This window comes from Nycticebus coucang, chromosome 7 (assembly GCF_027406575.1).
Source record: "Nycticebus coucang isolate mNycCou1 chromosome 7, mNycCou1.pri, whole genome shotgun sequence".
In the NCBI taxonomy this organism is placed as follows: domain Eukaryota; kingdom Metazoa; phylum Chordata; class Mammalia; order Primates; family Lorisidae; genus Nycticebus; species Nycticebus coucang.
In genome coordinates this window covers 28124494-28142204 of record NC_069786.1, presented here as the reverse complement: position 1 = coordinate 28142204, position 17711 = coordinate 28124494, and the positions used below count along the sequence as shown (strand labels likewise).

The 17711-nt window shown below is 44.7% G+C and overlaps 1 protein-coding gene across 1 annotated transcript in view; it reads left to right on the top strand.

The window, feature by feature from the left end:
- LCT (lactase) overlaps positions 1-17711 on the top strand; it is a 73557-nt gene that overhangs the window by 41364 nt on the left and 14482 nt on the right. Inside the window, exons 8-12 of the mRNA XM_053598086.1 lie at positions 6895-8445; positions 9648-9916; positions 12758-13048; positions 13803-14001; positions 16449-16651. Of these exons, the coding sequence (XP_053454061.1) occupies positions 6895-8445; positions 9648-9916; positions 12758-13048; positions 13803-14001; positions 16449-16651 (2513 nt within the window). The remainder of the gene's footprint in view (positions 1-6894; positions 8446-9647; positions 9917-12757; positions 13049-13802; positions 14002-16448; positions 16652-17711) is intronic.

Genomic DNA, 17711 nt, shown 5'->3' with positions numbered 1-17711 from the left:
GCTCACAGCAACCTCCAGCTCTTGGGCTTAGGCAGTTCTCTTGCCTCAGCATCCCAAGTAGCTGGGACTACAGGCGCCCACCACAACGCCCAGCTATTTTTTTGTTGCAGTTTGACCGGGGCCAGGTTCAAACGTGCCACCCTTGGTATATGGGGCTGGCGTCCTACTCACTAAGCCACAGGCACCACCCCCTTTTTTTATTTCTGATTGAGGTTATTAGAGATTTTACTTTTCTGTTTCTAGTTAATCTGGCCAAAGGTTTACCAATTTTATTTATATTTTCAAAGAACCAACTTTTAGTTTCACTAATTTACTGATTAATTCTTTTGTTTTTGATTTCATTTATTTCTGATTTAATTTTTTGTTTTTTTGAGACAGTCTCACTATGTCACCCTTGGTAGAGTGCCATGGCGTCACACCTCATAGCAACCTCAAAATCTTGAGCTTAAGTGATTCTCTTGCCTCAGCCTCCCAAGTAGCTGTGACTAGAGGCACCCGCCACAACTCCCGGCTATTTTTTGTTCTAATTGTTATTATTGTTTTAGCTGGCCTGGGCTGGGTTTGAACCTGCCAGCCTCAGTGCGTGTGGCTGGCACAATAACCACTGTGCTACGAGCGCCGAGCCTCTCTTTCTGTTTTTCGAATGAAGGCATCTAATGCAATAAATTTCCCTCTTAGATCTGCTTTCTCAATATCCCACAGGTTTTGGTAGCTTGTAGCTTCATTGTTTTTATGTGCAAGGAATTTAATAATTTCTTCCTTTATCTCTTCCTTGACTCAACTGTCATTCAATATAAGGTTGTTTAATTTCCACCTTTATTGCCTTGTGGTCCAAGAAGATACAAGGTGTAATTTCTTTCTTTCTTTCTTGTTTTTTTTTTAGAGACAGAGTCTTATTGTGTTGTCCTCGGTAGAGTGCTATGGCATGACAGCCCACAGCAACCTCCAGCTCTTGGGCTTAGGCAATTCTCTTGCCTCAGCTTCCTGAGCAGCTGGGACTACAGGTGCTCTCCACAACGCCTGACTTTTTTTTTTTTTAGACAGAGCCTCAAGCTGTCACTCTGGGTAGAGTGCTGTGGCATCACAGCTCACAGCAACCTCCAACACCAGGGCTCAAGTGATTCTCCTGCCTCCGCCTCCCCATTAGCTGGGACTACAGGCATCCGCCACAACGCCCGGCTATTTTTGGTTGCAGCCATCATTGTTGTTTGGTGGGCCCAGGCTGGATTCAAACCAGCCAGCTCAAGTATATGTGGCTGGCGCCTTAGCAGCTTAAGCCACAGGTGCCAAGCCACACCTGGCTGTTTTTTTGTTGCAGTTCGGCCGGGGCCGGGTTTGAACCTGCCACCCTTGGTATATGGGGCCGGCACCCTACCCACTGAGCCACAGGCACCAGCCCACAAGGTATAATTTCAATTCTTTTGATTTTGTTGAGGTTTGATTTGTGTCCTAGTATATGATCTATTTTGGAGTATTGTTCCACGGGCTGACAAGAAGAATATATATTCCTTAGCATTGGGATGGTGTGTTCTGTATATGTTTATTAAGCCTATTTGTTCTAGGGTTGCATTTAGGTCCCTTATATCTTTGTTTAGTTTCTGTTTAGAGCAGCGGTTCTCAACCTTCCTAATGCCGCAATGTATTGTCATTGTTAAAAAGGGGTCACAAGCCATAGGTTGAGAACCACTGGTTTAGAGGATCTGTTCAGTTCTGTCAGAGGGATGCTGAAGTCTCCAGCTCTTATGGTGTTATGGGATATCATACTACCCACTTAAGGTCTGTTTCATAAATCTGGGAGCATTTAAGTTGGGTGCATAAATATTTAGAATTGAAATGTCTTTTTGTTGTATTGTTCCCTTGACCAGTATGAAGTGACCATCTCTTTCTTTCTTAACTTTAGTTGCTTTAAATCCTTGGGATCTGAAAATAAGATTGTGATCCTCTCCTTTCTTCTGATTTCCATTTGCCCGAAATATTGTTTTTCAACCCTTCACCCTAAGTCTTGTTTTATCCTCAGGTTTGGGTGTGTTTCTTGGAGACAGCATACGGATGGCTTATGTTTTTTTTATCTAATTGTCCAGCCTGTGCCTCTTCAGTAGAGAATTCAAACCATTTACATTAGTTGAGAGAATTGTTAAGTGTGGTGGAGTTCCATTCATCTTATTTTCTGAAAGCCCATTGGTTAATTTTATCCTTTATGCCATTGTGGAAGCTAGGTTTTGTCCTTTAGTTTCTTGGTATTTTCTTTGCTGGTAGTCTGTTGTGATGGTCAGTGTGAAGAACAGGTCCAAGTACTTCCTGTAGAATTGGTCTTGTACCGTATTTCCTCACTGTTTGCATGTCAGTAAAAGATTTGATTTCTCTATTGATTCTAAAGCTTGTTTTAGCAGGATACAGAATTCTGAGCTAAAAGTTATTTTGTTTAAGAAGGTTAAAGGTAGGGCGGCGCCTGTGGCTCAGTCGGTAAGGCACCGGCCCCATATACCGAGGGTGGCTGGTTCAAACCCGGCCCCGGCCAAACTGCAACCAAAAAATGGCCGGGCATTGTGGTGGGTGCCTGTAGTCCCAGCTACTCAGGAGGCTGAGGCAAGAGAATCGCTTAAGCCCAGGAGTTGTAAGTTGCTGTGAGCTGTGTGAGGCCACGGCGCTCTACCAAGGGCCATAAAGTGAGACTCTGTCTCTACAAAAAAAAAAGAAGGTTAAAGGTAGCTGACCATTCCCTTCTGGCTTGGAAAGTTTTAGCTAAAAAGTCCACTGTCATCCTGATGCATCTGCCCCTGTAAGTCACAATTGGTGCTTACTCCTGGCTGCTTGCAGAGTTTTCTCTTTCATCTTATGTTGGATAGGTTCATTACAATGTGTCTTGGAGATGCTCTATTCTTGTTGAGACTACCCAGGGTTCGATATCCCTCTAAAAGGAGTATTTTGAAATCTTTAGTGAAACTTGGTAAATTTTCATTTATGATATCCTCCAGTAGGGCCTCCATTCCTTTGGGATGTTCTTCTTCCCCTTCAGAATCCCTACAATTCATATATTTGAACACTTTTTGAAGTCCCATAATTCTCTGAGAGACTTGTTCTGCTTTCTCTCTCTTGTTTTGTGTCTTTTTAACTACCTGATTAGTTCAAGAGCTTTATCCTCAAGTTCTGAGATTCTTTCTTCTCCATGGACTAATCTGTTACTGATACTTTTTACTGCATCTTTAAGTTCCCTGATTGACTCCTTCAATTCCTTAAGCTCTGCCATATCCTTTCTATATTCTTCCTATCTTTCATCCATTTTTTGGGTTCTGTTTTTCTACTTTCTTGTTAATTCTCTTCATTGCTTCTGCAATTCATATTTTAAATTTTCTGTCATTTCATTAAAAAAAATTTTTTTTGAGACAGAGTCTCACTTTGTTGCCATTGGTAGAATGCCATGGCATCATAGCTCAGCAACCTCAAACTCTTGGGCTCAAGTGATTCTCTTGTGTCAGCCTCCCAAGTAGGTGAGACTACAGGTGCCTGCCACAACGCCTGACTATTTTTAGCAATGGGGTCTAACTCTTGCTCAGGCTGGTCTTGAACTCCTGAGCTCAAGCAATCTACCTGCCTCAGCCTCCCAGAGTGCTGGGATTACAGGTGTGACCCACTGCGCCCAGCCCCATTAAATTTTTTATTTTATTTTCTTTTTTGGAGATAGAATTTCACCCTTGATAGAGTGCTGCGGCATCATAGCTCACAGCAACCTCAAACTCTTGGGCTCAAGTGATTCTCTTGCCTCAGCCTCCCAAGTAGCTGGGACTATAGGCACCTGCCACAACACACAGCTGCTTCTAGAGATGAGGTCTCTCTCTGGCTCAGGCTGGTCTCAAACCCATGAGCTCAGGCAATCCACCTACCTCAGTCTCCAAGAGTTCTAGGATTATAGGCATGAGCCACCATGCTCCATTAAATTTTTATAGGTGGAATCCTCTGTAGTGGCTACCTCATTATCCCTTGGAGGGGTTGCTCTGTTTCTGGGTTTTCAAGTTGCCAGAATTTTTTCTGTTGGTTCCTCTTCATGTATGTATTCTTCTTCTTTATTTCCTTCTCCTACTTTTTCTTTTTCTTTTCTTTTCTTTTTGAGATGGAGCCTATAGCTCACAGCAACCTCCAACTCCTGGGCCCAAGCGATTCTCCTGCCTCCGCCTCCCAAGTAACTGGAATTACAGGTGCCCTCCACAACGCCTGACTATGTTTTTGGTTGCAGCCATCATTGTTGTTTGGTGGGCCTGGGCTGGACTTGAACCCGCCAGCTTAGGTGTATGTGGCTGGTGCCTTAGCCACTTGAGCCACAGGCGCTGAGCCCTTTTCCTACTTTTTACTCTCACTGCCTTGTTTGCTTCAAATTACCTTGTCTCTGAGCTTAGGTGTTGAAATCTCCTTTAGGTATAAGGCCAAAAGGAAGAGAAGGGTAAAGAGCAAGAAGAGAGAAAGGAAAGAAAAAGATATAGAAAAAAAATGAGGCAGTGAAAGGAAAGAGTTAAAGAAAAGGGGAGAATAGCCAGGTGTTGTGGCAGGCACCTGTAGTCCCAGCTACGTGGGAGGCTGAGGCAAGAGAATCACTTGAGCCCAAAAGTTGGAGGTTGCTGTGAACTGTGACACCATGGCATTCTACCAAGGGTGACATAATGAGACTCTGTCTTTAAAAAAAAAAAAAGAAAGAAAGAAAAGGGGAGAAGGACAGAAAGAGGGAAAGGCAGAGACAGAAGAAATGGTGGTGTTTGTCAGGGTGCTTTGACCCACATCTATAACTCCAGAACTTTAGGGGCTGGGATAGGTGGGTTCCTTGAGATCAGGATCTATTTACCAGCCTGGCAAAAACAAGTATAGAAAATAAAATCAGCAGTATGCCATAGTGGGGACCTACCAATATAGTCTTTCCAAAGGCCAAAGCTAGAAGGACACTCTATACCATGAGCTTGTGACATCCTTGAGCTAGACCAATGCCATGATCCCTAGCCCTCAGAGAAAAGAAAAAAATAATAAAAAGTTAAAGAAATTGAAAAATACAATTATATAAACTGAAGCAAAAAAGGGATATCTTAGTTGTTGTATGAGAAATTTATGTGTATAAGATGAGAAACGTAGAAAAATCTCTATCAAAGGAAAGAAAAAAAGGAGAGAAAGAAAAAAGAAATAAAGAATAAAACAGGTTGAAAAATTGTAACCAAAATGGAAGAGCCCTTGCTATTAAAGAAAGTAAAACTGCAAAAGTAAAAATACACCCAAACCAAACCAAACAACAACAGCAACAACAACAAAAAAAAAAAAAAAAGGAAAAAAAAAAATGAAGGAAAAAATTTGGGAAAAAAGCAAAAAAAAAAAAAAAAGAGAGAGAGAGAGAGAGAAAATATGGGCTCGGTGCCTATAGCTCAAGTGGTTAAGATGCCAGTCACATACACTGCAGCTGACGGGTTCAAATCCAGCCCAGGCCTGCCAAACAACGACAACTACAACCAAAAATAATTATTATTATTATAACAACCAGACATTGTGGTGGGTGCCTGTAATCCCAGCTACTTGGGAGGTTGAGGCAAGAGAATCACTTAAGCCCAAGAGTTGGAGGTTGCTGTGAACTGTGACGCCATGGCACTCTACCTAGGGCAAAAGCTTGAGACTCTATCTCAAAAAAAAAAAAAGGTATGTGAGCGTATATTTTATATATACACACACACACACAAATATATACACATATATGTAAATTGCAATATATTGCTTCGACACCAGGTGGCTCTGTGGTGTTAGTTGACAACACACACACTATTTTCTTTTTTTTTTTTTTGCGGTTTTTGGCCAGGGCTGGGTTTGAACCCATCACCTCTGGCATATGGGGCCGGTGCCCTACTCCTTGAGCCACAGGCACCGCCCACACACACACTATTTTCACTGTATAATATTGTGGGTCAGAAGCCACTCTTCCAATTTCAATGAAAATCCAAACCTGTTTTTCTGACCTACTTGCCCCCAATCAGGGCCTGGTCACCTTGCCAGCACTCAGTCCCCATGGAATTAGGATCCCAAAGCTCTCACCAGATCTCTCAGGTGGCATGTCTTGACCTTTCAAACAGTGCCCTCTTAAAACAAAGTGGTTTTCCCCGGGAGGGGATGGGTGCTCAACTCACCCCAAGTATAGCTGCCTGAGGCACGCCAGAGCCAGCCATGGACTAGGACACCCACAGACTGTTTCTCCCACACAGCTTTCCCACAATGGAAGCGTCCCCCTGCCCAGCATTCAATCTTAGTTGCCTGACACTCCCTTGCTCACCCAAGCCCCTCCAAGGCAGTGCAGGGAGCAGTCCAGTCCAAAACAAAAACTGTAGGACAGCCCTTTCCTACCTTCAGTCCTCCACAGAAGGCCCACGGTCTGACCCTTGCCCATACCCCAGCAACTGCCCTCTGTGCTGGTTCTCCTCAACTCCAGACCTCCTCGTTGGCTCCTGGAGTCTCCTACTGATTCAATATGTCCCAGGAGTGATATTTCTGGTTGCGTTCCCGCAGCCAGAGGTGGCCGATGTCCTCTGTCCCCCGTCTCACTGAGAGTGGCTGGCAAGTTGATGTCTCTAGTCCACCATCTTGCTCTGCTCCCTCAAAGGTAATATATTATCTCAACTGATCATTCACAGAGATAAAACTCTTTGTTGTGCTCTTTCCCCCTTCACACTACTGCATCTGACTAGTCTTTTAAAAATAAATAAAATAATGGTGCTGTGGCTCATGCCTATAGTCTGGAGCTGCTCATGATGCTGAGGAAGGACTGCTTGAGCCCAGGCATTCTAGACTAGCCTGGGCAACACAGCAAGACCCTGTCTCAACAAAATAAACAAATTAAATAAATAGGTAAATCATTCTAACTTGTGTTTTTCTTCCAAGCTATCAAGGAGGACTCAGTGGATGTTCGTTCTTACATTGCTCGTTCCCTCATTGATGGCTTTGAAGGCCCCTCTGGTTACAGCCAGAGGTTTGGGCTGTACAACGTCAACTTCAATGAAAGCAGCAGGCCAAGGACTCCCAGGAAATCTGCCTACTTTTTCACCAGAATCATTGAAAAGAATGGTTTCTTCACCAAGACAATAAAAAGACCACCACCACCTGACACAGAAAACTTTCCCTCCAAAATCAAAGCCTTTGCTTTTCCATCTGAGGTGCCCTCCAAGGCTAAAGTAGTTTGGGAAAAGTTCTCCAACCAACCTAAGTTTGAAAGAGATTTGTTTTATCATGGCACGTTCCGGGATGACTTTCTGTGGGGTGTTTCCTCATCAGCCTATCAGATAGAGGGAGCTTGGGATGCTGATGGCAAAGGCCCCAGCATTTGGGATAATTTTACCCACACACCAGGAAGCAATGTGAAAGAAAATGCCACCGGAGACATAGCCTGTGACAGCTATAACCAACTGGATGCTGATCTGAATATGCTTCGAGCTTTGAAGGTAAAGGCCTATCGCTTCTCTATCTCCTGGTCTCGGATTTTCCCAACAGGGAGAAACAGTTCTATCAATAGTCATGGTGTTGATTATTACAACAGACTGATCAATGGCTTGGTGGCAAGCAACATCTCTCCTATGGTGACACTGTTCCACTGGGACCTGCCCCAGGCCCTCCAGAATATTGGAGGCTGGGAGCATCCTTCTTTGATTGAGTTGTTTGACAGCTATGCAGACTTTTGTTTCCAGACCTTTGGTGACAGAGTCAAGTTCTGGATGACCATCAATGAGCCCACATACCAGGCCTGGTTAGGTTATGGCTCAGGAGATTTTCCCCCAGGTGTGAAGGACCCAGGCTGGGCACCTTACAGAATTGGCCATGCACTCATCAAAGCTCATGCCAGAGTCTATCACACTTACCATGAGAAATACAGGCAGAAACAGAAGGGGGTCGTGTCATTGAGCCTCAGTGCACATTGGGCAGAGCCCAAGTCACCAGGGGTCCCGAGAGATGTAGAAGCAGCTGACCGCATGCTGCAGTTCTCCCTAGGCTGGTTTGCCCACCCCATTTTCAGAAATGGAGACTATCCTGATGCCATGAAGTGGAAAGTGGGGAATAGGAGTGAACTACAACGCTTAGCCACTTCCCGGCTGCCAAGCTTCACTGAGGAAGAGAAGATGTACGTTAGGGGCACGGCCGATGTCTTCTGCCTTAACACCTACTACTCCAAAATTGTGCAGCATAAAACACCCAGGCTAAACCCACCCTCCTACGAAGATGACCAGGAGCTACTTGAGGAGGAGGACCCTTCCTGGCCTTCCACGGCCATGGGCAGAGCTGTGCCCTGGGGGATGCGAAGACTGCTGAACTGGATCAAGGAAGAATATGGGGACATCCCCATTTATGTCACGGAAAATGGAGTGGGGCTAACAAATCCGAACCTGGAGGACACCGATAGGATATTCTACCATAAGACCTATATCAATGAAGCTTTGAAAGGTATGTAAGGCTCAGTTCCCCTTTAAAAATCTACCATTTCACAAGTCATATGCTAAAATGGTTTGCTAAAGTGGCTTATGAACCATCGACAAATCTCTTTTTCTTTTTTTTTGAGATGGAGTCTCACTTTATCACCCTTGGTAGAGTGCCGTGGTATCATAGCTCACAGCAACCTCAAACTCCTGGGTTCTGTGTCCTGAGTAGCTGGGATTACAGGTTATAATAGCCCACCACAACACCCAGCTATTTTTTTTAGAGACAGGGTCTTGCTCTAGCTCAGGCTGGTTGCGAACTCTGGAGCTTAGGCAATCCGCCTTGGCCTCCCAGAGTGGTAGGATTACCGGCATAAGCCACCATGCCTGGCCTGACAAATCTCTCTCTAATCCCCTACTTCATAAGTCTTTACCTGTTTGGGGGTCATATATCCCTTGAGAAGCTGGGGGAGAAATGCTATGACAGACTCTACAGAGAAAAAACACAAATGTGCACACATAGAATTCCCACAAGAATATCTTCCTTGGCCTATTCATTCTTTATTGAGCAACAACTATGTGACAAGTTCTATTCTAGGAGTTGGGGATATAGCAGTAAACAAAACATAAATTTCTGTCCTCCTGGACCTTATATTCTGGTGGGTTCCATATACCCCAGAACAAGAAACTCTTCCATAAAATTCACACTTCTGTGCTTATCTTCTAAAATGGGCTAAGGCTCTTGAATTCAAGACATGTCTGTTTACCCCAATAAATAATTGGACTCGGGGAAAATTCACTTATTAATACTTGTGTGGTCATCAGTGCTGGCAAAATCACAAGGTCAACCAGCCTGAGCAAGAGTTGAGACCTCATCTCTACTAAAAACAAAAAAATTAGCCGGGCATTGTGGTGGGACCCTATAGTCCCAGATACTTCAGAGGCTGAGGCAGGAGGATCCCTTGAACCCAGGAATTTGAAGTTGCTGTGAGCTAGTTGAGGCCATGGCACTCTAGCCTGGACAACAGAGTGAGACTCTTTCTCTCAAAAAAAGAAAAAAATAAGATTGACAAGATAGTGAGTTCATCTCTTGGGGCCTATGTCACTTTGTCTGCAAGTTGATGGGTTAGGACCACAGTCTTGTGTTGAGAAGCCAGCACTAGGCCTGGCTTCGTGGAGGTTCTTCTCCTGATGTAAAGCTCTCCTCTGCTCCCTTTGGAATGTTTCCAGCCTACAGGCTCGATGGTGTAGACCTTCAAGGGTACTCTGCCTGGTCTCTGATGGACAACTTTGAGTGGCTGAATGGCTACACAGTCAAGTTTGGACTGCATCACGTTGACTTTGATAATGTGAACAGGCCTCGCACAGCAAGAGCCTCTGCCAGGTACTACACAGAGGTCATTACCAACAACGGCATGCCGCTGCCCAGGGAGGACGAGTTTCTGTATGGAGAGTTTCCCCATGGCTTCATCTGGAGTGCAGCTTCTGCTGCATATCAGGTGAGGGGCTCAGGGCAGTCAGACACCACTGACTGCAGACCTACTCTGTACCAGCCTCTGGTGGACAGGCACGTGAACAGGATATTCCAGCAGACTTGCCGAGGGCAGCGCAGGTGCTGGGAGGTCCTTTTCTGGATAGCCAGGCTTCTGCACAGCCCCAGATTTGCCCAGACCAGTACGATGAGATGGGCTGTGCTGAGATAGGTGTTTGTAGGGCCAGATGGAACACATGGAGCCTGGGCAGAAATACTTGGGTGAACACATTTAAGTACAGTTATACATCTATTAACAAAGGGAAACATTCTGAGAAATGCTTTGTTAGCAGATTTTGTCTTTGTATGAGCCTCAGCCTCAGCGTGTACTTAACACAAACCTAGATGGCAAAGCCCACTGCACACCTAGGCTACACGTTATAGCCTCTTGCTCCCCCCTACCAACCCACAGCATGTCATTGTGCAGAATGCTGCAGGCAATTGTAACACAATGAGAAGTGTTTGTGCATCTAAGTCTATCTAAACACAGCAGAAGTACAGTAAAAATACTGAATAACGGTTAAAAATGTTACACCTGATAAAACACGTAATATGAATGGAGCTTGCTGGGTGAGTGAGTGGTTAGTGAATGTGAAGGCCTAGGGCATTACAACTGTACACTGCCAGACTTTATAAACACTGGACACTTAGGCTACACTAAATTTATTTTAAAAAGTCTTTCTCCAATAATTAACTTTAGCTTACTATAACTATTTTCCTTTGAATTTTGACTTTTATAATAACACTTAGCTTCAAACACAAACACATTGTACAGATGTACAAAAATGTTTTCTTCCTTTGTGTTTTCTTGGGGGGGTTTGTTTGTTTTGTTCTTTTTTTTTTTTTTGAGACAGAGTCTCACTTTGTCAACTTTAGTAGAGTGCTGTGGCAGCATAGTTCACAGCAACCTTAAACTCTTGGGCTCAGATGATCCTCTTGCTTCAGCCTCCCAAGTAGCTGGGATTACAGATGCCCACTGTAACACCAGGTGCCCACCACAATGCCTGGCTATTTTTTAGAGACAGGGTTTCACTCTTGCTCAGGCTAATCTTGAACACCTAAACTCATGTAATCTACCCACCTTGGCCTCTCAGAGTGTTAGGATTACAGGCGTGAGCCACAGAGCCAGGCCCCTAGCTAATTTTTTTTTTTTTTCTAGTTTTGGTAGAAATGGGGTCTCACTCTTGCTCAGGCTGGTCTTGAACTTGTGAGCTCAAGCAATTCACCCTCCTTGGCTAGGAGTACAGGTGAGAGCCACCATGCCTGGCCTAAGTTCTTATTCTATAAATCTTTTTGTAGTTTTGAATTTTCAATTTTTTTTTTTTTTTTTGCTTTTCAACTTTTTTTGTTAAAAACTAAGACGTAAACACACACTTTGGCCTAGGCCTACACAGCGTCAGGTTCATCAATATCATTATCTTCCACCTCCACTTCCACCTCCCTCCAGTATCCTACAGTAAGCTCTTCAAGGGCAATAACACCTATGGAGCTATCATCTCCTTCTTTAATTACTTAATCATTTAATTAAATTTAGTTAAAAAAATTTTAGTAAAGATGGGGTCTCTCTCTTGCTCAGACGGGTCTCAAATTCCTGAGCTGAAGCAATCCACCTGCCTCAGCCTCCCAGAGTGCTAGGATTACAGGCATGAACCAGTGCACTCAACCAACAATACTTTCTGGAATACCTCCTGAAGGACCTGCCTGAGGCTGTTTTACAGTTAACTTTTTTTCTTTTCTTTCTTTTTTTTCTGTAGAGTCAGAGTCTCAACTTTGTTACCCTCGGTAGAGTGCCGTAGCATCACAGCAACCTCCAGCTCTTGGGCTTAGGCAATTCTTTTTAGTTATTTATTTATTTATTTTTCATTTATTTATTTATTTATTATTAAAAGGCTTAGGCAATTCTCATGCCTCAGCCTCCCAAGTAGCTGGGACTACAAGTGCCACCACAGTACCTAGCTATTTTTTTGTTGTTGTTGCTGTTTGGCTGGGGCCGGCGCCCTACTCACTGAGGAGCCACAGGTGCCGCCCAAACTTTTTTTCTTAATAAGTAGGAGTACACTCTAAAATAACCATAAGAAGTATAGTATAGTAAATAAATAAACCAGTACCAGTTATTTATTACCATTATCAGTATTATGTACCAAACATAATTGTCTGTGCTATACTTTTATTTGTCCAGCAGTGCATTAGATATTATTTATACTGGCTCACCAGCATTACCATGAGAGTAATGCGTTGCATGTAACAATTTCACTAGGCTGTAGGAATTTTTCAGCTCCCTTATTATCTCACATATATATGCTGTCCACAGTTAACCAAAGTGTTATTCACATGTAATTGTATGACAGTATCTGCTGGGTGCCTTTCTTCCTCAGCTAGATTTCGCCAAGCAGGCAGTTTGCTCTACTTGGCTCTAAACGTGGGCCTGGGCTTTTTCTGATCCCCTAACAGCATCCTACTGTTACCATATTCATGCCAAATGAAGCTCACTAATGCAGGAAATGGGATGGTTTTATTTTTCCTCAGAAAAATGAAATCTAAAAAGGCAAGAATGATTGCTGGCAATTGGCGATGGGTCCCTGCTTTCCAAGTTCTGCCTCTGTCTGTCCTCTCTGATGTGGGAGTGGGGTGTGTCGTGTGGATAGAGAGCTTCAGAGGTCAGATCCTGGAGGGGGTGGCCAGAGAGACTCCCAGAGGAAGTGATGCTGAGGAATGCTCTGACTTGAGCCTCCCCCAGTGACGGAAAGGAACCTGTAAGTGCTTGGCTGAATGAATGACTTACCTATATACCATGTCTTCTCATCTTGAGATTGAAGGTGCGTGGAGAGCAGATGGCAAAGGACTCAGTATTTGGGACACATTTTCTCACACACCGCTGAGGGTTGAGAATGATGACATTGGAGACATGGCTTGTGACAGTTACCACAAGATTGACGAGGATGTGGTGGCACTGAGGAACCTGGGTGTCTCGCACTATCGTTTCTCCATCTCTTGGACTCGCATTCTCCCTGATGGTACCACCAAGTACGTCAATGAAGCTGGCCTGAACTACTACTCCCGGCTCATTGACGCACTGCTGGCTGCCAACATCCAGCCCCAGGTAGGATTGGCCCTGGCCAGGCCCCAGTGAGGTCCACATGCAGGAGTCAGCTGTGCCAGGGCAGCACATTTATTGTGTGAATACAATGCTGTTTTCAAATTTAATTTTTGAACTGCCAATTAATTTACAGGGTACAGAATTTAAAAGGCATGAAGGCATTTCCTTCCCAAACTTGTTCTCAGCCATCCAGTTCCCCTCCCTGGAGACAATTTACCCCTCCCTCCTAAGGAAAAACTTTTTGGGCCTTTTTGTCTCATAATTCACTCTCAGCTTAGCACTGGACTTTTTTTTTTTGTGGTTTTTGGCCAGGGCTGGGTTTGAACTTGCCACCTCCGGCATATGGAGCCAGCGCCCTACCCCTTTGAGCCACAGGCACCTCCCAGCACTGGACTTTTATTTATTTATTTATTTTTAGAGACAGAGCCTCAGGCTGTTACCCTGGGTAGAGTGCTATGGCATCACAGCTCACAGCAACCTCCAACTCTTGGCTTAAGCCGGTCTCTTGCCTCAGCCTTCCAAGCAGTTGGGACCTCAGGTGCCCGCCACAAGGCCTGGCTATTTTTTTTCTTCTGGTTGTAGTTGTCATTGTTTGGCAGGCCAGGGCTGGATTCGAACCCACCAGCTCTGGTGAATGTGGCTGGTGCCTTAGTCACTTAAGTTACGGGCGCCGAACCAACACCGGACATTTATGCGGGCATGTAATGGCAAGGGCTTCCCATGGAAAGCATGACTGATGGAACTACTGATCTCACAGGTGACCATTTACCACTGGGATCTGCCCCAAGCGCTCCAGGATGTGGGAGGCTGGGAGAATGAGACGGTTGTGCAGCGCTTCAAGGAGTATGCAGATGTGCTCTTCCGGAGGCTGGGAGACAAGGTGAAGTTTTGGATCACACTGAATGAGCCCTATGTCATTGCTCTCCAGGGCTATGGATACGGGACAGCAGCTCCAGGTAAAGGTCCCAGGCCTGAATTGTCTGCTCTTGGGAATGTAGCATTCTTCAAGACGTGAAATTCTGGGGGGCAGAGGAAGAAAGCCCCAAGCAGTGCCTCAGAAACCTGTATTGGGAGGAAGGCTCTTAGAGGTCAGGGATATAAACGGATGCAGGGAAGGACAATTGTTAGGCCACACAGTAGGTCCACATTCTGTTTCCCCGCAAGACTCTGATCCTTGATTTGGCTGACCTGAGCTCATGTAAGAAGACAAAGCTGCTTGCAGTCTTTTTCTTTTTTTTTTTTTTTGGTTGCAGTTTGGCTGGGGCCGGGCCTGGCAGTCTTTACCCCACTTAGTATGAACATTCCTACACCCTGCTGCAGGGGTGCCAATGTGCCTGTGGTGCCAAGAGAGCGGGGCCTGCGGGATGATAGGAAATACATATGTACAATGTACCGCTTTTCAAAAACATGGAAAACATTTAATTCCCTGTGGCTGAAAGGAGTAGGGCACTGGCCCCATACCGGAGGTGGCGGGTTCAAACCCGGCCCTGGCCAAAAAACAAACAACAACAACAAAAAAACCCTCCAAATCACATCTGACCCTAAAGGGGTATTTTTCCTTTTATTTTTAGTTGACATGTAATAATTATACATATTTATGGAGTACAGAGTGGTATTGCCATATAATATGTGAGGATCAAATCAAAGGAATTTGTATAACCATCATTTCTTTGTGGTGTAAACATTCAAACTCCTCTCTTCTTTTGAAAGTAGACACTACTCCTTACTCCTTTTGAAAGTAGACACTATATTAGTGTTAACTACAGTCACCAGACATGCTGCAGAGCACTAGAATGTATTTTTCTCATCTAGCTGTAATTTTGTACCTGTTAGTCAGCTCCTCTCTATCCTCCCCTCCCCACTTCCCTTTCCAGCCTCTAAAAACCACAATTCTACTCTCAATTTCTGAGAGCTTTTTTTGTCAGCTCCCACATAAGTGAGAACATGCAATTTTATTCTTTTTTATGGCCAAATATTATTCCATTGTGCAATATACCATCTTTTCTTTATCCATTCATCCACTGATGGACACTCAGGCTGATTCCATCTCTATTCACTATTGTGAATAGTGCTGCAATAAACATGAGGTTGCAGGCATCCATTTGATGTACTGATTTCCTTTCTTTTGGATAAATACCTAGAAGTAGGATTTCTGGATCCGTATGGGTTTTGAATAAGGGATTGTGGACCTGTCTTTGCACACTGAGAACCATTAAATTTTCCTTTTCTGAGCTTGAGAGTGAATTTTCCTTTTCTGAGCTTGAGAGTGAATTGGTATTCATCCATTGCTAGGAAGAGCCATGGAAGATGTGTCTTGAGTCATTAAGAGATGCATCCTCCACTGGCTCTTGGTTGGCACTATGGTTTACCACTCCCTCAACACAGAAGAGGTGGCCTCTCTGGTAGCCTCTGTTCTCAAGGAATCTATGTCAGCTGCTTGCCTTAGCTATATTCTCTAACCCTAACTTTCACATTGAGTCAAAGAGCTCAATGTTGTAGACTCCTGAGGCACCCTCTATTATGGGTATTTAGCCTAAGACTTACGAACTATTCTTTCAGAGGGGGACAGAAGCCACCATTTACCAAGTGCCTTCTCTCTCCCAAACAGAGAGGTGGTGGGAGCTTCACATGCACTATTTCATTTCCCTGTCATAAGCCCCCTCTGTTGTCCATATTACTGAAGAGGAAAGTGAATGGCTGAATTACTCACCCAACAATGACACATCCAGCTACTGAGAGATAGAGTCAGGCTTGAATTCCTACTTAAAGTTAGGGTCCACTCTTCCAAATGCCAAAGGCTACAGTCTTTTCCCTAAATGTAAAGGGGACATTGGCTCAGTACCCATAGCTCAGTGGTTAGGGCGCGGGCCACATGCACTGGAGCTGGTGGGTTTCAACCTGGCTGGGTCCTGCTAAAACAACAACAATAACAAAAAAATAGCTAGGCATTGTGGCAGGGGGCCTGTAGTCCCAGCTACTTGGGAAGCTGAGGCAAGAGAATCGCTTAAGCCCAAGAGTTTGAGGTTGCTGTAAGCTGTGACACCATGGCACTCTGCCGAGGGTGACAAAATGAGACTATCTCAAAAAAAAAAAAAAAATTTTTAGGGCAGCACCTGTGGCTCAGTGGGTCGGGCGCCAGCCCCATATACCAAGGGTGGTGGGTTCAAACCCAGCCCCCGCCAAAATGCAACAACAACAAAAAAAAATTTTTTTTTAAAGTAGACATTAGGGGCAGCGCCTGTGGCTCAAAGGAGTAGGGCACCGGCCCCATAGGCCAGAGGTGGCGTGTTCAAACCCAGCCCTGGCCAAAAACTGCAAAAAAAAAAAAAAACAGACATTGGTAGGCAGGGAGTAACACTGTAAGCCACATCCATCCTCTGTTGACATCCCTGTGTGTTTCCAGGAATCTCCTTTAGGCCTGGCACTGCACCCTACATTGCTGGCCACAACCTCATCAAGGCTCATGCTGAAGCATGGCATCTGTACAACGATGTGTATCGCGCCAGTCAAGGAGGCGTGATTTCCATCACCATCAGCAGTGATTGGGCTGAACCCAGAGACCCCTCCAACCAGGAGGATGTGGAGGCAGCCAGGAGATACGTTCAGGTCTGTTCTTCCTCTGGACATTATTTTTACTCTTGTCTGTTTTCCCCTCCTGTCATGGTTTGATAGAATTAGATTGTGAATCAAAGATTTAGGATCTAGGCCTGGTTTTGCTACTACTTGATTATTCGAGTTTAGGAAAAATCACCTGATCTTTTTGCACCTTAGTTTCCTCATCTTTGAACTGGAGATGCTCCACCCACCTCATGGGTTTGCTGTGATGAAAGTGATGTTCTTTGGGGTTGGGTTGTCTTTTAAGTCTTTTTGTTTTGACAGAGTCTCCCTACTACCCTCGGAGTGCTGCAGTGTCACAGCTCACAGCAACCTCAAACTCTTGGGCTTAAATGATTCTCTTGCCTCAGCCTCCCAAGTGCCCACTACAACGCCCAGCTACTTTTTTCTTGTTGTGGTTGTCACTGTTGTTTAGCAGCCTGGGCTGGGTTTGAACCCACCAGCCCCAGTGTATGTGGCCGGTGCCATAACCACTGAGCTATGGACGCCAAGCCTGTCTTTTAAGTCTTGAAGAATTCTTTATGGCTCATGCCCACAGCACAGTGGTTATGGCGCCAGTCACATACGCCGAGGGTGGCAGGTTCAATCAAACCTGGCCCGGACCAGCTAAACAACAATGACAACTGAAAGAAAAAATAGCCGGGCATTGTGGTGGGTGCCTATAGTCCCAGCTACTTGGGAGGCTGAGGCAAGAGAATTGCTTGAGCCCAATTCTTGAGTTTGAGGTTGCTGTGGGCTGTGATGCGACAGCACTCTACCAAGGGCAACAAAGTGAGACTCTGTCTCAACCAAAAAAAAAAAAAAGAATTCTTTGCACCTGTAGTCTTTTCTGAAATGTAGTATTGGTTTGAAGCTAACTCAGAAAGAAATTCCATCTCTTTAATCTCTGTCGTTAGACTACAGTAGCCAACAGAACTAGGCTGCAATGTCACACTTCACCTCTAGGTGTCCCTATTTAATTTTATTTGCTCCAGCCTAAGCACTCCTTAATTTGGAGGCCTTCTTCTGTGAAACTCATTAGTGCCCCTCATTTGCCAATTCTGAGTTTAAA